The sequence below is a fragment of the Myotis myotis genome, unplaced genomic scaffold (genome assembly GCF_014108235.1).
Source record: "Myotis myotis isolate mMyoMyo1 unplaced genomic scaffold, mMyoMyo1.p scaffold_m19_p_5, whole genome shotgun sequence".
NCBI lineage: Eukaryota > Metazoa > Chordata > Mammalia > Chiroptera > Vespertilionidae > Myotis > Myotis myotis.
Window position 1 is genome coordinate 104,055,533 of NW_023416357.1, and position 22,718 is coordinate 104,078,250.

The 22,718-nt window shown below is 56.3% G+C and overlaps 2 protein-coding genes across 9 annotated transcripts in view; both read left to right on the top strand.

Annotated features, from left to right (window-relative positions):
* The first annotated feature begins 204 nt into the window (after nucleotides 1–204).
* PRR14 (proline rich 14) lies at nucleotides 205–5,633 on the top strand. Of its 3 annotated transcripts, XM_036310981.1 has the most exons (12): nucleotides 205–548; nucleotides 1,344–1,415; nucleotides 1,539–1,707; nucleotides 2,583–2,704; nucleotides 2,776–2,965; nucleotides 3,234–3,277; nucleotides 3,478–3,587; nucleotides 3,861–4,449; nucleotides 4,582–4,651; nucleotides 4,733–4,824; nucleotides 5,080–5,151; nucleotides 5,241–5,633. In XM_036310981.1, exons 2-12 carry the CDS (start codon nucleotides 1,393–1,395, stop codon nucleotides 5,497–5,499), a joined length of 1,740 nt encoding a protein of 579 aa, XP_036166874.1. In that variant the 5' UTR covers nucleotides 205–548; nucleotides 1,344–1,392; the 3' UTR covers nucleotides 5,500–5,633. The 3 variants fall into 3 exon arrangements, with proteins under 3 accessions (XP_036166874.1, XP_036166876.1, XP_036166875.1); XM_036310983.1 differs by lacking the exon at nucleotides 1,344–1,415 and having other exon boundaries at nucleotides 211–548; XM_036310982.1 differs by lacking the exon at nucleotides 205–548 and having other exon boundaries at nucleotides 707–1,415.
* Nucleotides 5,634–6,864: 1,231 nt separating this feature from the next.
* FBRS (fibrosin) overlaps nucleotides 6,865–22,718 on the top strand; it is a 37,680-nt gene continuing 21,826 nt past the window's right edge. For 3 of the 6 annotated variants that reach the window (XM_036308793.1, XM_036308794.1, XM_036308791.1), the window contains exons 1-17: nucleotides 6,865–8,418; nucleotides 8,724–8,903; nucleotides 9,558–9,593; nucleotides 9,680–9,709; nucleotides 10,823–10,871; nucleotides 10,959–11,256; nucleotides 12,597–12,898; nucleotides 13,102–13,289; nucleotides 13,403–13,447; nucleotides 13,649–13,744; nucleotides 13,970–14,038; nucleotides 14,828–14,857; nucleotides 15,244–15,315; nucleotides 15,596–15,716; nucleotides 15,821–15,901; nucleotides 16,832–16,915; nucleotides 17,047–17,254. In XM_036308793.1, coding sequence (XP_036164686.1) covers nucleotides 7,969–8,418; nucleotides 8,724–8,903; nucleotides 9,558–9,593; nucleotides 9,680–9,709; nucleotides 10,823–10,871; nucleotides 10,959–11,256; nucleotides 12,597–12,898; nucleotides 13,102–13,289; nucleotides 13,403–13,447; nucleotides 13,649–13,744; nucleotides 13,970–14,038; nucleotides 14,828–14,857; nucleotides 15,244–15,315; nucleotides 15,596–15,716; nucleotides 15,821–15,901; nucleotides 16,832–16,915; nucleotides 17,047–17,254 — 2,339 coding nt within the window. In that variant the 5' untranslated portion in view covers nucleotides 6,865–7,968. Of the gene's footprint in view, nucleotides 8,419–8,723; nucleotides 8,904–9,557; nucleotides 9,594–9,679; nucleotides 9,710–10,822; nucleotides 10,872–10,958; nucleotides 11,257–12,596; nucleotides 12,899–13,101; nucleotides 13,290–13,402; nucleotides 13,448–13,648; nucleotides 13,745–13,969; nucleotides 14,039–14,827; nucleotides 14,858–15,243; nucleotides 15,316–15,595; nucleotides 15,717–15,820; nucleotides 15,902–16,831; nucleotides 16,916–17,046; nucleotides 17,255–17,360; nucleotides 18,520–19,087; nucleotides 20,774–22,718 lie in introns of those variants that run through there. The other 3 variants (XM_036308790.1, XM_036308788.1, XM_036308789.1) reach the window with 3 other exon arrangements.

Genomic DNA, 22,718 nt, shown 5'->3' on the forward strand with positions numbered 1-22,718 from the left:
CGGCCCTCACCACCTACTCCAACCTCTTCCCAGCGCCGTGGGAACCCGGTTGAGGGACCCAGGATGGGACCAAACCGGCCTCGACGAGCCTCTCTAGGAAACTGGGAATTTCACCTATCGTTCGCACTCAGTTCACATTGATTGGCCTCACAGCGAAAGGACCGGAAGGTGCCCTCAAAAAACGTGGCGGCCAGCTAGCTTCGCTACGGTTGTCTCACTGTCTCAAGAAACCTGGCATAGGCTTCCGCCACCGCCTGGCCCTCAGAAGGTGACGCCACGCGGCTCACTCTGGTTCCTCGAGAACAACGAGATCTGCCCTCGAACACAAAAGCCGCGCTGCCCCGTTTGGCTGCGCACCCCGGGAGATGATGGCTTTCAGGTGGCTTCACGGGGTTTCTCACCACCCGGCAAGGCGCGGGCCGGCGATTGGGCACTGCCCGGGGCTCCGCGAAGAAGGCCCTCGGCGATTGGGCGGCACTGGGTTAGGCTAGTTTTAAAGGAGCCGCAGGTGGGAGCCGTCGAAGACCCGGGTTCGGCGGGAGGCGGCGGTAAGCAGTGAGCGGGGGAGGGCACCGAGCGGCTGCAGAAAGGGCGGGAGGAGGGAGGGAAGGAAACTTTTGAACCCTCTGGTCCGGGGCTGGGGAGAGAGCTGGGCGGGGACCCGGGGAGGGGGAGGAAGGAGGGAGGGAGGGGGTCTGTGGGCGGGACCTCCGGGATTGGAGTGGAGGGGCATCTGCTGGACAGCGGGTCCCCGGGGAGCCTCACAGAGTTGGCGATGCTCAAGTTCGGGCCGTCCTGGAGTGGAGCTTTGCTGAGCCGAAGCTCCCGGGGAGAGGACCCTCCCGCGGCGTCTGATTGGAGGAAACGCGCTGTGGGATTCCTTCCGCTCGGATCCAGTGGAGGGATCTGGCGGGAGGGGAAGCGTCGGTGTGTGGGAATATTGCTTCGGAGTCCTCGGCCACTCGCTGGCTGTGGCTGGGGATCGGGTGGAAACAGCCGCTCCGGACAGGATCCCAGCTGACGCCGAGGTGGAATGGGGGTGGGGGCCGTTCTCGGGGCAGAATCTACGGGGACAAAGGCCCCAGGAGGCTCGCGCCGTGGGAGAGCTGGGGCCGCTACAATCCAGGTTCTGGCGGCAAGTGCCTAGCAGTGATCCTTTGACTGCGGCGGCGGCGGCAGTGGGAAGACGGACGCTCCGGACCGCCGACTGGGGGCGCTTTTTCGCGCCCCAAGTCTCCAGCCCCGTCGGCTACCGAGAACTGCTTACTACCATGAAGGGCGGAGCCCCAGGGAAAGGGCTGGCCCTCACTCCCCGTTCCCCCGCTCCCCACCTCCCACCCCAGGCTGCAGCCTGGGATCCCCCAGGGACTCCCCGGAGCCGCCGCTTCCCCCATGGACTTGCCCGGGGACTCCAGGTGAGAGCGAACCCTGCCAGCGTGCCTTGAGCTCGGGAAACGGGGAGCCTGGTGACCGTACAGGGGAGACCACGAAGCCAACGACAGGCTCAGCGGCTGTCCTCCGCTTCTCTCGTCCTGCAGCCCCCCTGGCCAGCCGCGCCTGTGCCGCCAGCCCCTGACTCGAACATCATGGGGAGCCAGAAGCCCGAAACGGCGAAGGCTACAGCTCCCCGTGGTCCCTTCACCCTTGGAAAAGGCCTCTCGGCGGGTCCTAGCCGTGGTGCTGGAAGATGTCATGGCTGCCCATATGGTGAGCCCCTTGAAAGGGGAGGCTCCCTTCTCCCCCGGGTCCCTTCTCAGTACAATCAGGCCAGCTCACCAGTGAGGATTGAGGCACGAACACCTCTTTCTCACACTCATTGCTCAGGCAGCCTCCCTAATGCTAGAGTGTGCTTGGCTCTCTAACTCCAACCTCAAGATGGGCAGGGTCTCCAGTGCCCATTCCCCACCACCAGCCAACCCCGTTGGGCTGGAACCACCTCCCTACAACTCTAAGGGTGATAAACCCTCCTGCTTTCTTCCCAGCCCAACTTCTAGGCAAACCTTAGCAGCAGACTGAGATCATTTGCTCCACTGCACAGAGGAAAACTGAGGTCCCAAACAGGGCAGTCACTCGCCCAAGATCACTCTCTTTTTTTCATTTCTTTAAACAGCTTGGGTGAGATTACCTAGATCCCACACCAGCAGCTCAGAACACTGATATTTGGGCCCAATTCCGTTTAACTTACCTCTTTGGAGCTCTTGAGTGAATATTAGCCACAACCTCTGTCAGCTTTGTGGCATAGGACACTGCCAGGCACAGGGAGGCCCTGTCCAGTTCAACCTCATTCCATCACCTTGCTCTTGGTGTGTGTGTGTTTAATCCTCACCTGAGGATATTTTTCCATTGATTTTTTTTTTTTTTTTTTTTTTTTTAAGAGAGAGACATATTGATGTGAAACACATTGATTGGTTGCCTCCTGCACAAGCCCCAACCAGGGCCTGGGCTGGGGAGGAGCCTACAACCAAGGTAGGTGCCCTTGACCGAAATCAAACCCAGGACCCTTTGGTCCGCAGGCGGACGCTCTTATCCACTGAGCCAACTGGCTAGGGCCATCACCTTGCTCTTGACACCTCCTCTCTTAGGTCCCCCTGGTGCCCCAAGAGGAGACCTCCACCCCACCACACCGCAGCAACCATTGGGATTCTGTTCACCACCAGCTGCCTGCCTCGCCACCCCAACAGGCTATGTGGTCATCGCAGGCCAGGTGAGCAAGGCAGGATAGGGGTGAGCTGGTAACATAGCTGAACCCCTCTGATCTTTGTGGTCCCTTTCTAGGCCTGCCTATCCACTGCACTTATGCCGAGAGCCCTTGAGCCGCATCAACCGGCCTTCTCCCACCCTGAGGTGTCCATCAAAGACAACCTCTGGCCCAGAAGAAGACCCTTCACAAGAGGTGGACCGGGCACCCCAGCCTACTTTGGTGGTGATGCTAGAAGACATTGTCGGTCCCAGACCCCCAGCTGAGGTATGGGAACGTACTTCCGGTAAGGATGTCAGGGGTGCAGCTGGGGCAGGCACTCCAGTGAGGGTAGAAGACAGGAGAGTTGAGTTGGGGGTAGATTTTGCTCAGAGAAAAGAAGACAGCATTTTAGGTGGAACATACTGCTTGAGCAAAGACCAAATGAAAAAGTCTTTAGTGTAACCCAGGCAGACATCTGGAGGCTGAGAGTTGGGATGTGGGAAGCTAAGGAGGCTTCCCTGCCTCCCCACCAACATCCCATGTTTCTATCCAGGACTTGGCGGACAAGACTTCCAACTTCATCGTCCCAGCGAGAAGGTGAGAGGGCTGGGGAAGGAATTATTAAGATACCCAGACAACAACCATTATTCAGGCAGCCAGAACTAGGGTATTAGCATTTTCTTGTTCAGTAGTTCCATGTAGCACCTTCAGTAGCCTTAAGGGACAGGGGAGGTGCTGGCAAGGTGGGATCTGGATCTGGGAGCTTCCCCAGCCTTGACCTTGCCCCTTCACCCCAGAGCTGAGTCCATGATGATGATTCACCAGACAAAGCCTCCGTCCAGGGACCTGGAACCCCCCTTCCAGCCATCTGCCCTGCCTGCAGACCCTCTGGAGAACCCATCAGCAAGTAAGGACTGAGACAGGGATGAGGTGTGGGGCTCTGGAAAACCCTAGCTGAGCTTCTCAGAGGGGCTTCACCCCCTCCCAGGGCAGGGCTTGGTATGTGAAGAAGGGATTTTGACCTCAGAGGCCTGTTGTCCAACTCCTAAATGTAGGGGTTTTTTTAGGAATAGGCTTCCTCTGTGGGCAGTTTAGTGTTTGGGGAGGGGCTGAAGTTACTGAACGGGTTTAGACACCTGCAGCTGAGGAATGCCCACCTGTGACCCTCTCCTTTCCTCAGCCCCAGATCCGGTTCTGGAAGCCCCATCGACCCCACCGCCGTCCAGCCTTTTACGCCCTCGCCTCAGTCCCTGGGGCTTGGCTCCCCTCTTCCGTTCTGTCCGCTCCAAGCTAGAGAGCTTTGCAGACATCTTCCTCACACCCATCAAAGCCCCACAGCCCCCACCCCCCTCACCCCCCATGAAGTTGGAGTTGAAGATTGCCATCTCAGAGGCTGAGCAGTCCAGGGCTGCTGAGGATACTGCCTTTGTCAGTCCCCGCCCCCCTATCCGCCAGTGGCGAGCCCAAGCCCACAGCCCCCCAGCATCTCCTCCTAAGCCATCTCTGGGCCGAAGCCACTCCTGCCCTGACCTGGGGCCTCCTGGCTCAGATACCTGCAGCTGGCCCCCTGCTCCACACCACCCAAGCCGGCCACGGCCTCGACGGCACACTGTGGGTGGTGGGGAGATGGCTGGAGCCCCGCCACCCCCTCGACCCTGTCTCCGGAAAGAGGTCTTCCCTCTTGGAGGAGTGGGAGGCTCTCCTCCCCTCGGCACATCTTGTTCGTCCTCTGCATCCACTTCCTCCTTCTCTGAACCTGCAGAACCCAGGTAGTGCTCTCAATAAGCCCTTCAATCCCTGGCCCCCGCCTGGGCCTAGCCTCCTGCCCTGGTGTCCCATGGGCAGGAGATGGGGATGTGCTATGAATATTTTTTGTCCCTGAGCCTTCATCTTCTCTGTAGGTTGGGCTCGACCAAGGGCAAGGAGCCACGGGCCTCAGAGGACCAAGTGCTTTCCGACCCCAAGACCAAGGTAGGTGTACAGATGAGGGGGAGGAGCCAAGTGGGAGCCTGTGCCCATACTGCACTCTTACCCTCTGCCCCGTTTTTGCAGACCATGGGAAAGGTTTCTCGATTTAGAATACGCAGGACACTGGCCCGTCCTCAACTAAACCTTACACCAATGGGGCTGCCTCGACCGATCAGGTGAATGCTTACTGTATATGGAGCTGCCTTGGCCAAACAGATGTTGACTCACATTCCCTTAAGTGTGGCTTCGTCTCCTCTCAGGGAGCACAGTCCAATCTGGTGATTTGTGCTTAGAACTATCTGTCTGCCTCAGGCAGTTCTCCTGGCATCTGACATGTCCCGGAAACTGAAATACAGACCAGGCCCTGCTTCTCCCTTCTCCAGGCGCCACTGGTCCCAGGTTTTTCAGTGGCCTCTGCTCTTTGCTCCCAGGTTGAACAAGAAGGAGTTCAGCTTGGAAGAAATTTACACCAACAAGAATTATCAGTCACCTACAACCAGGAGGTGAGAAACGGTGAAGGCTTGGGGGTGATAGAGGGAAGGCTCCAACCAGAGGCGTGCTGGTAACCAGCACCTCTCCCTGCCTGGTCCAGGACATTTGAGACCATCTTTGAGGAACCCCGGGTGCGCAATGGGACTCTGATATTGACCAGCTCGAGGAAGCTGCGGCGGGCTATGGAGTTTCGGGACAGCAGCCTTCCTCGATCCCGGCGGCCGTCTCGTGGGGTCCGAGCTGCTGCTGGCAGGACCCTTGCTCCCAGCTTGGCCCCCGGCCCAGATGTGGGACCCCTGCTGCAGCAGCGGCTGGAGGAGCTGGATGCCTTGCTCCTGGAAGAGGAGGAAGTGGATTAGGGAGCCGCCCCATCTGACCTAGGAGCTCCATCTGTTTATCTGTACATCCATCCTGGAGGGAAGGGAAGCCTCTGAGACCATTTTATTTTTTTTTCTCTGTATTTCTAGTAAAGTTTTTGGTATGTTTCTGATTGCTTTGTATGTTCCAAGTTGAGTTTGAAATTGATTGGGACTATTGGCATGATTGGCACTACTTCGGCTCTCAGACTGGGAAATGGGGAAGGTGTCAGGGAAGGCAATGAGGGTTAGACACCGGGAGGGGGTGGGGAACGGTCGCTGGAGATGCTTGATTTCCTGGCGTGTATTCCTGTGTGGAGGAACACTTCTGAACCTGCTCCAGAAGACAGATCAGGGGCCCTGGTCAGGGCTGTTCCAATTCACTTACAAGCAAAGAGGACACTGCAAGTCCCAGAGGGGACCGAGGCCTGGATCGAGATGGCCCCGAATTCCTCTTAACATGCAGGCAGCACCGACAGCAAACTGTCAGCGGTGCTTGATGTGCAGTAACCCGTGAGGGGGTTTGAGCCCATTTTGTAAGAGGGTAAGCAAGTGGAGTGGGTCAGTGCCGTGTCTACACACAGAGTGACCGGCCAGCTAGAGGCAAAACGGCGGCGGCTAAGAGCACAGGCTAGAGACCCTGGCTAGGCCGAGTACAAATCCCGGCTGGGAACTAAGTATTGGTGGCCGGTCCCCATCCCTCTGTAAAATGGGGCTCGTAGGAGTATCTTCCTACAAAAATTCTTACTACCCAGCGAGTCGATACGTGAGGAAGTGCCCGGCCCAGCGGAGCAAGGGGTTTCTTTTCGTCCGCGCGCAGAGCACAGGCCCGCACCTTCCCGCGGAACCGAGAGGACAGGCGACGCGGCCTCCCCCCTGCGCGTCCGCCGGTCGCCACCAGCTCCACCGCGGAGCTAACGCTGCCGAGCTGCCCGCCCGACGTCAGCGCCGCGGCGCGTGCGCGCGCAGCCAGGCGGCCTGTGGGCCCAGCCCCGCGGCGGAAAGGGAGACGGCGCCACTGGGGGCCGACGGGGAGCTTCCGCAGCCGCGCCGCCCAGCGGCCAACCGCCCCCAGGCCTCGCGCAGCACCACCGGACTCCTGGCCTTGACGCCGTCAGAAGGTGGGCCAATGAACGGAGACCGGGAAAAGGCGGGACCCTCTGCAGGACCGCCCAGGCACCTACTCCGAGCCAGTCGAGTCACGAGACTTGGTGGAGGACGGAACTAATCTGACGTACGTCCAATCCGGAACTTGAGGGCGGTTACAAATTACCCACTCCCCGAGTTTGACTCCGCCCCCTCCCTGACGTGCACTTTTCCACCAATCAACGACTAAGCCTGCGGAGGGGTGAGGGGAAGGGGGCGAAGAGTGGGAGGAGGCAGAGAGAGGAAGGAGGCGTAGGCTGAGGAAGAGGGAGGGGGGTAGGGAAGTCCTGGCGGAGAAGAGGCCCAAGACTCCAAGGGAGACAGCAAGAGGGTGCGCTGGAGCTCCCCCGCTGACCAACGGCTGTTTCGGATCCCTTAAGGAGCGCGTCATACAGAGACGAAGAAAGGAGGAAGAGACTTTTATGTCGGCAGACAGAGAAGCTCTACCCGTCACTGTTGCCTCACATCCGGGGCTTTGGAGGGCTGGCCCCCGCGGCCCCGCCCCCCCCTCGCGCCTTTCATGGCGACTGGAGGCGGAGGCTGGAAGAGCTGGGACTGGAGGAGGCCCCTTTAAATCTCCTTAAAGGGGTGGCCACTGAGTTCGGCAGACTACAACGCCAGCCTTAAAGGGGAAGCCGCCGAACAGGAGCTGACAAATTGAAAACTGCTGTTGGGAGAATTGGAGCGAGTGAGGATTCTTACCTCCTCTTCCTCCCTACTCCAGAAAGTCCTTTAAATTCAGCGTAAAGGGGAAGTGGCCGCTTGTGGAGGACTGGAAACAAACTCTCGAGCCTTTCAAGCGGCGGCCTGCTGTTTTGAGGACCCAGGATTCCTTAAAGGGGTGGCCTCTTTTAGCCGGAGGACTTGAGACACTTTTAAAGGGGAGGTCTGCGTTTCGGGGAGAGCTTTCGGTCCCTTTTAAAGGGGTGGCCCTTCCTCTTCTTTGGGGAGACTAGTCTCGACCCCCTGGCAAGGGGCGGCCACCGCACTAGGCCGGCCGGACACCGTCTGGTCGTCTTAAAGGAGCTAGGGGCTGGACAACTTGAGATTTCGCCTTAAAGGGACGGCCGCCCCGTTTTCGCCGTCTTGGCCCTACCGGCCCCACTTGGGGGGTGGGGACCCTCGGGCTTGTCGCCCCGGGGGCGGCGCCGGCTCCCCAGGCCTTGGCCTTGGGGCAAGCTCAGGGCCAGCAGATCCTGCTTTAAAAAGGAAGCCGTGGCCCTCTCGTCCCTGTGCAGCCGCCAACGCCGCGCCTGCGACCCTGGGCCTGCGGACAGGCCGCTTCGGGCCCGGCCGCCTCCGGATGCGGCACTGAGGGCGGTCGCCATGGAGACGGCCGCGGCTCCGGGCCCGGGCTGGGCCGCTGAGGGAGAGCGGCGGCGGCGGCGCTGCTCGCGCCGAGACCGAGACCGGGAGCAGCAGCGGCGCCGCCGAGGTCCTGGCGGCGACGCGCCCCGGGCCCTGTTGGCTGCCCCGCGCGGCTCCTCGTCCTCGTCATCGCCGCCGCCGCCCGCCAGGCCCTGGTCGTCAGCTTCGTCTGGAGAGCGGCCCGGAGGCCCGAGACGGCGGCGGCCCCGTCCCAGGCCTCGGCCGCCGCGACCCCGAGCTCGGAAGCGGCCTGCGGGCTCCGGCAGTCGCGGGGAAGAGGAGGAAGAGGAGGGGGGGTGTGCGGACGACGGGGAGGCCGAGGAAGAGCCGGAGGAGGAGGAGGAAGAGGAGGAGGACTTGATCGATGGCTTCGCCATCGCCAGCTTCGCCAGCCTCGAGGCCTTGCAGGTGGGGCCTGAGGGCCGGGTCCTCGGGGGCTTCCCAGGGGCCGCGGGGAGGGTACGGTGCCCGGGTGGGTGGAGTTGAGGGGGAAGGTTGGCACCCCGAACCAGAGCAACCGGCTCCTCTGGCCAGGCCTCTGCCCCGCCCTGGGGTGGGAGGCGGTCGGGCCGGTCTCCAGGGACCGGCGGTGGTCCGTGGGGTCCGGAAGCTGGCGGCCGCTGAGCCCGGAGCCGCTGGGGGAGCCTGGTCGCCCCCGGACGGCCGGAGCCTTCCTTTCTCCGTCGACTGGAGCCCCACTTCCTCCTCCGCAGAAGGATGCCTCTCTCCAGCCCCCCGAGCGCCTGGAGCACCGGCTGAAGCACTCGGGGAAGCGGAAGCGGGGCGGCTCCAGCGGGGCCGCCGGGGAGCCAGGGGACAGCTCCGATCGGGAGCCCGGCCGGCCCTCCGGGGATCGCGCCCGAAAATGGCCCAATAAGCGGAGAAGGAAAGAGGTGAGTTTGTCCTCCTGGGCCCCTGCGCTTTAAGACTCTGGGCGGAACACCCTTCCCTAGGCCCGTTTTCCAGTGACCACGCCACTGCCCCGTAAACAGCGGCGGCATCTCCCGGACACAGATGAAGGCAGAGCCACGGGAGCCCTTCTCCCTCCGGGTCCACAAGGCCCTGCCCCAGGCCTGCCTGCTGCTGGCGGCACCAGGTCGGCCTCAGCACAGGACCCGGTTGGGTCATAAATGAATGAGATCTGTCTCTGCCGCCTCGAGGGGGTGGCAGGCTAGTGGGAAAGAAACCACCTGCAGGCAGACACCTATACCGAACCCAGAGGAGCCGCGGAGGAAGCCGCTCGATCTGCCCGGGGCCGGGAGAGGCTGTGGTTGGGGAAAGCCCCCAGGACATCTTAGTCAGGCCGTGAAGAACAGTCATAAGTTTAGCTCAGAGGAGAAACCGGCAGAGTTGTTTTGGACAGAAGCACAGATAGGAGAGCCTGGTATGTTTGGACAGTGGCCGGAGCGTGGGGAACGGGTGGGCAGGAGCCGCCGAAAGGAAATGGAGAGTAGGTGAGGAGGGGCCTGAGTGCCCCGCTGGGAGTTCAGACCTGCTCCAAAGGCCTCCCGGCAGCCCCCTCACCTCTGGACTCTGGTCTTCCTCAGGTCTCCTCCCGTCACTCTCTGGAAGCCGGATACATAGTAAGTGCCTCCGCCCGTACCGCCCGCCCCGGACTCTCTGAAAGCCCCACTCCTCTTCCCTCTGTGACTCCTGTCTCTCTCCCCAGTGTGATGCCGAAAGCGATCTGGACGAGAGGGTGAGTGGGGCTAGAACGGGTCGGGTGGGCAGTGGTGCGGCCTGTGAAACCAACTGCAGCTTAGCGGGCTGTGTGCAGCAGACAGCCTCCCCTTGAGTGGGAAGGACGAGGCAGTTGAGCCAGGATTAGATTTTGGGGTTGAGAGAGTCAATGGCTTCTTTTCCTTGGTGACTAGAGCCAGGTGACCAGAGAGTAGAAGGCCCCTGCCTCGCGCCATCATTTCTGAAGCCCGTAGAGAGACCCGTGGTTCTCCACCGACATTCAGCGTGGCTCCGGAACAGGCTGGTCCTTCCTCCTGGCCATTAGTCTTTAATAGACGAGAGTCTCAGCAGAGACTGTGGCCATGGCATTGAGGCTACTAAACCACTGTAGTCAGTGTAGGGACTCGCACTATAAAGGTGTTTTTCAGTTTATTAATAAGGCTGATCTGCTTATTTTGAAATAGTGGATCCTAGCAGTTGGGACTCTACCCCTATAACTAACTAAATTTGTACTCCCTGACGTGTCTTGTTTTAATTTTTAAAGTTGGCTGGACAGGGACTGTGATGAGCCAGAGCGTTCTCATCCATTTAAAGGGGGGGCCACTATCTAACACTAGCTCACTGTTGCCATGTGAGACCAGGGGCCCATTCTCAAGAGAAGCTGCAAGTCTGAATTTTTATGAGGAATCTGGATTTCTAAATACCGGCAATGAGTTTGTAATTTTTGCTAAAACTTATGAACCAGACAGAAACCAGGTAGGCCTATTGGCCAGCAGTTAGTGATACCTTTTTGTTTTTATTTCCTTGCTTCTTTGCTTTTTTAGTGCTGCCGCCATTTAGGCCTCCTGGTCTATCAGACTCTTAGGCTCAGCTGCTCCACCCTTTTTCCTCAGGCATAGGCCCCCTAGGGCAGCGGTCGCCGACAGGTGGTCTGCGGACCACTGGTGGCCCGTGAGGTCCGAACGGTTGGCGACCGCTGCCCTAGAGTATAGTCTCCGATGGATTTCAGCTGAGGTGATGGAATAGACTCACCACCACTGCCAGTGCCTAGTAGGCTCAGAAGTTGTTGGCCTTCCTGGGTAAGGGCTTGGCCTAACCAGAACCTGACCGTGTCCCTCCCCTTCTTCCCCAGGTCTCCGACGATGACCTCGACCCATCCTTTACTGTTTCAACCAGCAAAGGTTGGTTCCAAGGGCTGGGGCTGGAGACAAGGGGGACTTAGGGTAAGTGCGGGTCTTAATCGAATGTTCGCTGTCCTGCCCTCGCAGCCTCGGGCCCTCATGGCGCCTTCAATGGGAACTGTGAAGCAAAGCTCTCCATAGTCCCTAAAGTGTCGGGCCTGGAGCGGAGCCAGGAGCAGCCCCCAGGGCCCGATCCGCTGCTAGTGCCTTTTCCCCCGAAGGAACCACCACCTCCACCAGCCCCTCGGCCTCCTGTCTCACCCCCTGCACCCCTGCCGGCCACCCCCAGTCTGCCACCCCCACCCCAGCTGCAGCTTCGGGTCTCGCCCTTTGGCATCCGCACTTCTCCCTATGGCAGCAGCAGCCTGGACCTCAGCACTGGCAGGTGAGTGGGTAGGGGTTTGGTCTGGTCTGGAAAGGCCTGGTCCTTCTGGCAGGAACCCCTGCGTTCTGTGGCTGGGACATGGGAGAGTACCTTGGGAATATGATTTGAAAAAGGATTCTGAGACTGAAAAGTTTGAAAGACACCGGGTGACACAAACTTGAAGAGATGACCACAGAACTCATCAGAACGCGTTACGCATTCACATGCAGGGGATCCAGTTTGTGCCGTTGCTCAGTCTGTGTGCTGGTGAGACCTCTTTGCAAGGCACCTCCGCTGGAAATAGTGTTCTTAGGACATACTTTGGGAAATGCTGTCATGATGATTAAGAGGGCTGGCGTTGGTGTCAGTCGGACCTGAATTCAAATTCTTGCTCTGCCACTTCCTGGCTGTGTGATGTTCGAGAAGTCACTTAACCTTTCTGAGCCTCAATTTCCCCTTTCTGTAAAATGAAATAATAATAGTACCTTCATCATAAAGCTGTTGTGAGAATTGTGAGTTAATGCAGTGTTTCCCAAAGTGTGTACACTCATCATTAGTGATGTGTGAGATAATTTCAGATGTCATGTGAGCACATTTTTTTCAGTTTGTATGTGCTTTAGAAAAATATGACTAGTATCTCCTTGATTTCACACATTGTGGCTTGGGTGAAGCTATGTTAAAAAGAAAAACTGAGTTACGTTAAAGAGGTAAAAGGTACAGGTGGTTACATGGATGCGGCAGCGATTGGGAAGGTGGTATGAAATTTGGAGACTTGGATTAGCGTATAAAACAAGTGACGGCACTTGGCCTACAGTAAGTGCTCACTGAAGGGTAAGAGTTATTGATACTATTATTATTCATGCTATCTCTGTTATTGTCATCAATGTTATTTCTTTTCTTATTGAGAAAACTAAGGCTCAGAGAGGGGCAGTGACTTGCTCAAGGTCACCCAGGATGTTCATGGCAAGCTGGACCTAGAACTCCTAGGTCAGGCCAGCAGGGTGCTGCTCCCACTGTCTTAGGAGGGTAGGGACCCAGGTGGCCTGTTGTAATTAAGCGTCAAAATGAATGATATGTTTTGTGCTGTGGTTGAATCAGAAAAGGGAAGGTCGTGTGGCCAAAGACATTAGAGGCAGCTGTGTGGAAGATGAGCCCTAGAGAGGGGAGAGGGGGCTGTCGGTTGTGGGAGGCACCTCAGTCTGAGGATGGGTTCCTTGGCGGGGGTGGACATCCTGGGGGCCGGGTTCTACCACCTTCCATGTTGGAGAACCAGGGTCAAGGTATCGCCCAGGCTTCTGACCCACTCCTGTCAGAGCTGGCACCTCCCAACCCCTCACTCATTTCCCCACTTCTCTCCCCAGCTCTTCACGGCCGCCCCCCAAGGCCCCGGCCCCTCCCGTGGCTCAGCCTCCCCCCTCATCATCCTCTTCGTCCTCTTCCTCCTCATCTGCCTCCTCCTCGTCCGCGCAGCTCACCCACCGGCCCCCGACGCCCTCACTGCCCCTACCTTTGTCCAACCACAGCTTTCCTCCCCCTGGGCTGCGGCCCCCCCCACCACCCCACCACCCCTCCTTGTTCTCCCCTGGCCCCACCCTGCCCCCACCCCCACCCCTGCTGCAGGTGCCAGGGCACCCTGGGGCCTCAGCTGCTAACGCCCTTTCTGGTGAGTTTGGGGTCCTGGCCGGGGGGTGGGGGGCAATGACCCTGGGCTTGGGCCCAGTCAGCTTTGGGGCATTTGGACCTTAGCAGACTGCAGGGCTTGAGGAGGGAGTGGCTCCAGGCCAGAGGGAAGGCCAGTCACCCGGGCCCAAGGAGGCTGACAGGTGGCGACAGATGTTAAAGCCTTCTCCCCCTCCCCTCCCACAGAGCAGGACCTGATCGGCCAGGACCTGAACTCTCGCTACCCTGAGGTGGTGGGGGCAGGGGGCTCAGCCCGGCCCCTGGCCTTCCAGTTCCACCAGCACAACCACCAGCACCAGCATACCCACCAGCACACCCACCAGCACTTCACCCCTTACCCCCCAGGCCTGCTGCCACCCCACGGCCCCCACATGGTGAGCTCCTCATTGGGCCGGTGATAAGGCTCAGAGGCTTGGGGGGAGGGTCTGGCTTCAGGGGAAGGCCCGGGTCTCTGGCTAGCAGCTTACTCTTCCCTTCTCTTCCCTAGTTTGAGAAATACCCAGGAAAGATGGAAGGCCTTTTCCGGCATAATGTGAGTGCGTGTGTGTGGTGTGTGGGCGTAGATGCGTTAGTGCGTGTGACCCTAACTGTTGGGGGTCCAATCTTCAGCTTCAAAAGCAAGAGCCTTAAGCTCCCTGGGGGGCTTTAGGGAGGAGGCCAGAGGACTGATGGGCAGACCAGACGTGGGCTGCACCTCCACTCCCAGTTTGGACTAGTCCCATTCTCTCCACAGCCGTACACGGCCTTCCCTCCCGCAGTGCCCGGCCTCCCTCCGGGCCTCCCGCCGGCTGTCTCCTTTGGCTCCCTGCAGGGGGCCTTCCAGCCCAAGGTGAGCTCCCAATCTAGACACTTTCACCACCCCCACCCCTTAAAACCCAGCACCTCCAGGTCCACATACCTTCTTCCCCTTCTGCAGACCATGCCCATCTGCCCTCCCCGTGTGGCCCCGTTTCCCTACAGCCATCGTTCCTCCCTGTGCCAGTCCCCAGCTTGGTGACAGACCCTTTCTGCCTAGTGCCAGCTCTCCTGACTGTTCTCCACTCCCCTTTCCCAGAGCATGAACCCCGAGCTGCCACCACGACTGGGGCCAATGCCAAGCGGGCTTCCCCAAAAGGGGACACAGGTGAGGGGCCAAGGCGGGTCCTGCTGGAATTGGAAGGTCTGTTGAGTAGAGCAGGGTTGACCTGAGTGTGAATCATTGACTGATCCCTCCTGTTGATACGTGTTGGGGGTGTTCCTGAGAATATGATGTGAGAGAATTTATGTAAATGACAGGATTTCCCAGGCATGAGGAATGGGAATTTCATGAACTTGCCCGAAAAATAAGATTATTAGGGCAGTGGTTTCGATTTTTTTTAAGTTAAAAAACTTTTTCTCCCCAAAATGACATCATACCAGGAAGTTCTGTCTATAAAACAGTGAAAAGATAAGCTGTCCCTTTGTGAAGTGGCACAAGGTGACCAAGCCTTCCCTCCCACTTAGGGCCCAGGGCTCTGGGAACCGTGAAAGAACACAGGATGTATTTCCTAAAGGACAGACTAGACCAGAGGTTTTCCAGACTCTCTCACAGTAATAAAGGCTTTTCTCTAAAGAAAGCTTCAACAGGCCCACACATAAAGCTACTAACAGGACAGCTGCTTCTGCTGAGAAATCATTCTGCCTGCCCACTAACCACTCCCAGTCTCCCAAGCAAAGCGTCTTCTTGGAGCCTGGTTCAGGGCCTTGGTGCTGGAGGGGAGAGGCTCAGAGTGGGAGAGGTAGGGAAAGGAGTCCCAGCACCAGCAGGAAAGGATTAAGGGTGCCACACAGGGTCTCCAGGAGATGTTTGGGGGCGGATTTGGGGGCTGCGGAGATGAGATGCCAGGTCAGTAAACAGGTCTGAATCGCCACCAATCTGCTTTGCCATCCCCAGATCCCTGACCATTTCCGGCCACCTTTGAGGGTGAGTGTGGTGAAGACCTCAGGCTGCATGCGGCTGGGGCTGGTGTCAGGGTGTTTGGCTGAGGGGTGGGGAGGTCATGCTTGAGAATGAGTGAGAAATCCAAGACATGGAGGCAGCCAGATGTGGGACAGCAGAAAGAGAAAGGACTGTAAGCCAGAGACCTGGGTTCAGATGTAACTAACTGGTCATGGGACGTTGGGCAAGACAGTTCATCTCTCTGAGCCTCAGTTTCCTAGGCTGTGAAATGGACTTAGTCACCCTCATTTGTAGGGATGATAAGAGGAGATGATGTGTGGCAAGTCTGGGCCCAGGGCCAGGCCTGGAGTGGGTGACGAGTGAACATTCTTTCCTTCCCTTTCCCTTTGGTCATCCTTCTGGGGCGGCAGAAACCAGGGAAGTGGTGTGCCATGCACGTGCGCGTGGCTTACATGATCCTGAGACACCAGGAAAAGATGAAGGTACTGGGGCCGGAGGGCTGGGGAAAGCGGGCCTGCCTGAACTCTGAGGGTCTGCCTTCTGCAGAGCTTGGCAGAATCTTGGCCAGAAACATCCCATCCCATCTCTGGTCACTGCCTTAGCAATTCCAAATCAGCACTAGGCTCTCTGGCTAACTAGACGGTGGTCAGAGAAGGCACTCCGTCCCCATCTTGGCGCCAGGCAGCCCTCGGAGGGGGTGTAGGGGCAGAAGAGCAAGAGGACAGATCTGGCTCCTCACTGCCCTCTCCCTGTCCCACGCAGGGCGACTCCCACAAGCTTGACTTTCGGAACGACCTCCTGCCCTGCCTTCCGGGGCCCTATGGGGCCCTGCCCACTGGCCAGGAGCTCTCCCACCCGGCTGCCTCCCTCTTCACTGCAACTGGTGAGTCTGGCCAGCCCTCTCGGGGCCTAAGGTTCCCATATATAACCCAAGGCCCACCTTACGCCCACTCAGCCTCATCAGAATCTCCCACCTCTCTGCCCCAGGTGCCGTCCACGCTGCAGCCAACCCCTTCACGGCAGCTCCCGGGGCCCATGGACCCTTTCTGAGCCCCAGCACCCACATTGGTAAGAGCCAAGGGCATGTTGGGCACCTCAGGCCTTATCTGTGACTTCTAGGAATTCTCAAGCTGGGGATGGAAGTTAGACCCGAAAGGCAGCTGAAATGGGGGTAGATCTGGTTCCACTTGCTCTTTGACCTTGGGCAAATTACTCTACCCTCTCTGAGCCTTGATTTCATTGCCTGTAAAATGGGATAGGAAAGGGCATAGTGATTGCTCATCTCTGCCAGCCCAGATAGTCTCTGAAAGAACAGCCAGTGGTAAAGGGTATGTGCCACCTGCGAGAGGAAGGTGGGGGAAGGCTGCACAGCCCCAGGAGAGCATGGCCGCTGGTTCCTAGCCATCTTGGGCAGGCTGTTGGGGGAGATTTCGCCTGGGTTCGGGTGGACAAGGAGGATTTGAGCCTGATGGCATAGGGCAAGGTGTTCCTGGAAGAGGAAATTGTGAGGTCCCATAGGGGTAAGGTTAGTTGTTCTGACTGGCGATGGGACATGTGCATGAAAGTAGGGTCAAGCTGGGAAGGGCTCTGCATGTCAGGTGGGAGGAAGCGGCAGAGGTTTTCAGGTAACCAGCTTGCTGTAGAGCTGGTATGGGTGGCTGGCGTGGAGTGTGCGGGGTAAACGCTTGACCTCTGGAGTCAGAGAGGCCCTGGGTTGACTGTTGGCAAGTCACTTCACCTCTCGGAGCTTGTTTCATCACCTGTAAGTGGGAATGATCCTAGCTGCCTCATCGGGCTTGTGAGGTTAAACAGTACTGTGCATGTCAGAGCTCACTGCCTAGCCTGCCCCAAGGAAGCGCCGAGCACCAGGTTGTTAAGGTTAAGACCGAGCAGCCGAGGGCTTCGGGGCCTGCTTGCTGCTCTGCCTCTTCCCTGTCAGTTCTTGGTGGCTTCTCAGAGTGGGCGGCCCAATGCTCTGACCGTCCTTTTCTCCTGCAGATCCCTTTGGGCGTCCCACAAGCTTCGCCTCCTTGGCTGCCCTCTCCAACGGGGCCTTTGGAGGCCTGGGCAGCCCCACATTCAGTGAGTCCTGGGTAGGGTGGGTAGGAGGCTGTGGCAGTGGGTTAATGTGCTCACGCAGGAGGGGGGCGGGGTGCCTGACTGGGGCCTCCCGCTCCTGGCTCCTGTCACTCTCTACTTTGCCCTCTGTCTAGACTCCGGCGCCGTCTTTGCCCAGAAAGAAAGCCCAGGGGCCCCACCAGCCTTCGTCTCCCCGCCAGACCCATGGGGTCGCCTGCACCGCAGTCCTCTGGCCTTTCCTGCCTGGGTCCGGCCCCCTGAGGCCGCCCGGACACCAGGCTCAGACAAGGAGCGGCCTGTGGAGCGGAGGGAGACTTCTATCACCAAGGAGGAGAAAGACAGGTATGCTTTCCGCAAACTGCCCGCCCCCCCCCCCACCCCCCTCAGCCTGCATCTGACCTCTGACCTCTGGAGTACCTTTATTCTCTCCCCCCACACCTGCCCCCAGGGACCTCCCCTTCTCACGGCCCCAGCCCCGAGTATCTCCTGCTACTCCCAAGGCCCGGGCTGGTGAGGAAGGGGCCAGGCCAGCCAAGGAATCGGTGCGGGTAAAGGAAGAACGGAAAGAGGAGGCTGCTGCCGCCGCTGCTGCTGCTGCCACTGGGCCTCAGGGCCTTCACCTGCTGTTTGAGAGGCCCCGGCCACCCCCATTTCTGGGCCCTGGTCCTGCAGAGCGCTGTGCTGGCTTTCTGGAGCCAGCCTGGTTGGCAGGGCCCCCTCGCCTTGCAAGGCCACCCCGCTTCTATGAGGCAGGAGAGGAGCTGACTGGACCAGGGGCAGTGACTGCTGCCCGTCTGTATGGTCTAGAGCCTGCCCATCCCCTGCTATACAGCCGCTTGGCTCCTCCACCACCGCCTACTGCGGCCCCAGGAACCCCTCACCTTCTCAGCAAGACCCCACCAGGAGCCCTTTTGGGGGCACCGCCTCCACTTGTGCCCGCCCCCCGGCCTAGTTCCCCACCTAGGGCCCCTGGCCCAGCCCGGGCTGACAGGTGAGGGGAGGGGAGGGGCAGGGGCAAAGCTCCATCCCCCTTTCCTTTTGATAAGATCCTAGAACTGAGGTTTTAAGCCAGGCCTGGAGGGCAAAGGTTGCGACCTCACCAGCCATCTTTGAGGTCATGGAACATGAGAACAGAGCCCCAACCCCCATGAGATCAAGCATCAGATGAACCTTGGGGTCATTGGGAGGGCAGAGGTCACACACTTCTAGAGAGAAGAGTGTGTGTGTGTGTGTGTGTGTGTGTGTGTGTGTGTGTGTGTGTGTGTATGTGTGTGTACACATACATGAGAGTGGGGGTCATTTCAGAGGTCATAGCTCATAGATCTCCTGAGGTGCACCATCGCCCCCTGAGGGCCCCTAGGCCCTTGGCCTGCCTCCCCAAGGGCTCACTAAGCCAGAGGCCAAAGTGCCCCCCTCCCCTTCACCTACCACCCAAGTCCTCATGCCCTCTCAGGGTTGGGGGAGGAGGGGCTAAAGGAAGGGGAGTTCCATGTACATATTTATCTCCCCTTCCACATAGCCCCCCAGACCTTTTGTACATTTTTACAGGGGTGCCCCTCCCAATAACCCCCCTTCCTGGTTAATTAAATCCTCAGACTGGTGCTGTGTTCCTAGCCTCTGGCCTCTCTGTGGGGGGAGGGGAGATTGCAGGGGGAAGAGCTGGGAGGGGACAGGCAGGCCCAGGGTTTATCCCTAGGAATATGGGATCCAGCAGGAAATGGACCAACAGGGGAAGGAACCTGGTACCTAGGCTGGAAAGAAGTGCAAATGCTTCCTGCTTGGCTGACAGCCCAGGTTCCCCCCACGTGTTCCTGTTACCTCTGTGTGCCCCAGCCCCAAAAGGCTCAACCTTTAAGCTTCAGAGTCTACTTCTTTCTTAGTGGCTCAGTCCCCCCACTCCATTTCCAAGTGCCCCCAGGACTCCTGGGCCCTGCTCTCTAGAGCCCTGTTCCCAGAGCCCTGTCCCAGGCTACGGAGGGCCAGAGAAGGTCACCATGTACCACACACCAAAGAAGGGGGTCAGCTTGGGGTGGGCCACACAGGCAGCTTCCTTAGCAGCCTCTGGGCAGCAGCCTCAGCCTTCCCAAAGCAGCAGGTGCCCCCAGGCTGGGGCCCAGCCTAGAAGGCGGGGTGGGGGTCAGTTTAACAAAAACATAATGTTGACTTTTTTCCCAGGTGGGGCTTATTCTGTAACATGACTTGCGGATATTTATATAAAAATGAGTGTTACAATGAGGCCCCTTGGCTCCTCTTTCGGTGTGTGTCACCTGGGGTTGGGGATTGGGCTGGATCCTGGAGTCAGGGTGGGGGATGGTTGTGAAGATAATACTGTCTGTGTCCTGACAAAGGTTTTCCCCTCCCTCCCATCTGGGAGAGTTCTACTTCTGGATGGATGGATGGATTGGGGTGTTGGGCACTGGAGTTTTTCACTTTGTTTTTACAACCCAGGAGTACATGTTAAATAAGATTCAAACACTAAGAAAGAGACAAAACAATTTCCTATTCATCTGCCAACCCACACAAGCCCCACACATCCAGCAGTAACCACTGTCAACCATTTGGTATATGTTCTTTAGGCACCTTTACTATGAGTTTACCTGCACATATATGTGCATATGTGGTTATGTCAGAAAATACCTATGTTTTAAAAAAAATTTTAGACATGATCATTATTAATTCAAACCCAGAAATACATAGTACCAAGGGAGAGTGCCTCATAGTCCCACCCCTCAGAGATGCCGCTGCTGATAGTTGGGTATATTCCTCCAGTTCTCTCTAATATATGCTTAAAATGGAATCCTGTCAAAGGTACTATTTTGTAACTACCTGTTTACTCTTAACATTATTCTTTGATGTAATCATTAAAAACAAGTGACTAAGCTGAGAGGCTGGCTCCCATTCAAGCCACCCAGAATGGGCTTGCTCCAGGTGAACCCATCTCCGTAGAAAAGATGCTTCTATCCAACATCTCTGACCCACTACACATACCCTAGACTTCTAGGGTAGACTCAAGCCTAGATTGTTGCAACAGAAATCAGAAACAGGTGACCAGGAGAAACTTGGCCTTCAGACAAGGTTTCACATGGCAACCCTTGTTTTCCGTTTCTGAAAAAGCTTGCCTGCTTCCCCTATGACTGTCCCTTGAGGTGGGGCACGATCTCTCCAGATGGCCACTGTCCCATCCACTCCATTGTTTACGAATGGGCCATTGTCACTATTCAGGGTGCTACCCTGGTCCCTATACGCACTCTCAGTGAAACATCTGCCTGTGTGTACCCACCCTCTCCTGGGTCTCCCCATGGACCTCAGATATCCCTTAGACCTGGAACTGTGCTCCCCACTTCCATCTCTGAAAATGTTACCAGCACCCAAGTCGGAAACCTCCCTGTTAACTCACCCGATTCACTGAACTGCCCTTAATTATTTCAACCATTGTTCACTTCATCAAACCAGGACCTGAACTAGTGGCTGGGGATACAGAGGTAAACAAAACAAAATTCCAGCTTTCCTGGAGCCTAAAAGCTACTATGAGAAGAGCAACAAAGACATACTGTGAGAAGAAAAAGGGAGAGAGGGAGAAGGAAAAAATCCGAAGGGTTGCCTTCTTAGGGCCTGTCCTTGCAGCCACTATGTTCCACTGGTTCATCTCCACGCGTTCTGATCCTAATGCAGGCAGAGGTCAAAGAAAAGTCTGGAAATGACTTCCATCCTGGGGGAAGCAAAACCAAACCCAAATCATTCACCATTGAGAGGCTGCTATTTGGAAGTGCGTTTCTTTCAATGAGCTCAGCAAAGTAGCTATGTACCCTTAAGCAATGTGCTTATTTCTGTGCCGTGGTTTATTTGTAAAATGGGTTTTTAAAAAACAGCTTTATTGATGCCGAAACCGGTTTGGCTCAGTGGATAGAGCGTCGGCCTGCGGACTGAGAGGTCCCAGGTTCGATTCCGGTCAAGGGCATGTACCTGGGTTGCGGGCACATCCCCAGTAGGAGATGTGCAGGAGGCAGCTGATCGATGTTTCTCTCTCATCGATGTTTCTAACTCTCTATCTCTCTCCCTTCCTCTCTGTAAAAGATCAATAAAATATATTTTAAAAAAAAACAAAAAAAAAAAACAGCTTTATTGAGATCATTCATTCATAGGCCATACAATTCACCCAATCTTTTCTGACTGGCTTCTTTCACTTAGCTTTGTTTCAGGGTTCATCCATGTTGTAGCTTGTATCAGTACTTAATTTTTTCTGTTTATTTGTTTTGTTTTATTTTTGTTTGTTAATTCTCACCTGAGGATATTTTTCCATTGGTTTTTAGAGAGAGTGGGAGGGAGGGAGGGTGAGAAAGAGAAACATTGATGTGAGAGACACATAGGTTGCCTCCGGCAGTCTCCCTGACCGGGGCTGGGGATTGAACCTACAACTCAGGTACATGCCCTTGATCAGGAATCGAGCCCACAACCCTTCGTGTGAGGGCCAATGCTCTAACCACTTAGCAGCACCGGCTTGGGTGGTACTTAATTTCTTTTTATTGCTAAATATTCCATTGTATGGACAAGACCACATTGTGTTTATCCATTCTTCAGTTGATGGGCACTGGGTTGTTTCAACTATTAAGGATAATGCTACTGTGACTATAAGTGTTTGTACGAATGCATGTTCTTAATTCTCTTAGGTATGTACCTTGGGATGGAATTACTGGGACATATGTTTAACATTTTAAGGAGCTGCCAAACTAATTTCCGAAGTGGCTGCATTCCCTCCAAAATGTATGAAGATGGAGTGTTAATGGTTTCTCCTAGTATTACTGTATGAATTCACTAAGTTTATAGGCACAAAGTTCTCAGTACAGTGCCTTGCACAGACTGAGTGTTCATGGGGTTATTGCTGTCATTACTGGTGATGGCTCCCTCATCAGAAAGTCGAAGAGGCAGATCTTGAGAGCTCCATTAGGGAGAATGCTTACTTACAAGCAGTTTGGGGGGTGGGGCATCTTTCAAAACCGGCTCTGAGGTGGGCAGCATCTGTGTATGGGCATAGAAGAAGAAAGGAGGAGCCCGAGCCAGTGAAAAACAGAGGTTTAGAGCCTTTCTTTTACACCAGACAGGCCAGAGTGAGTTTGGCCTTCACTAACCAGCTCTGTGACTCTGGTCTAGTTGCAGCCTGTTTCCATGGTGGACAAACAGGGAAAATGACAATCCCAGCCCACAGGGTCATTGTGATGGTCACACGGGATAATGCATGAAAAGGGTGCTTAGCACAGAATTTAGTACCCAGGGGAAATTCACTAAATTAGAGAGTTGTTACTGATTGTAGTTGGAAAGATTAGAAATAATCCCCCTATTCCAAAATAGGCAAATTGAAATTCAAAGAAGTCAAGTGACTTACAGAGTCAGGAGAAGAAAGGAGACAATTGGGGAGGAAGTTAAAAATAAGCTTTATTATTTAGGACAGTTTTAGATTTCCAGAAAAATTACAAGGATATTATAAGAGTTCCTGTATGCCTCACACTCAGTTTTTTTCTATCAACATCTTGCATATGTTACAGTTAGTATTGATGCATTGTAATTAATTTAAGTCCATATTTTATCTTGATTTCCTTAGTTTTTACCTAATGTCCTTTGTCTGTTCCAGGACCTGCAAGGACACCGCATTACATTTAGTCATCATGTCTCTTTAGGCTCCTTTTAACTGAGCTTTCCAGACTTCCTTTGCTTTTTATTATCTTGCCAGTTTTGAGTACTGGTCAAATATTTTTATTTAATGTATTGGGGGTGACATTGGTTCACAAAACCATACAGATTTCAAGTGCAC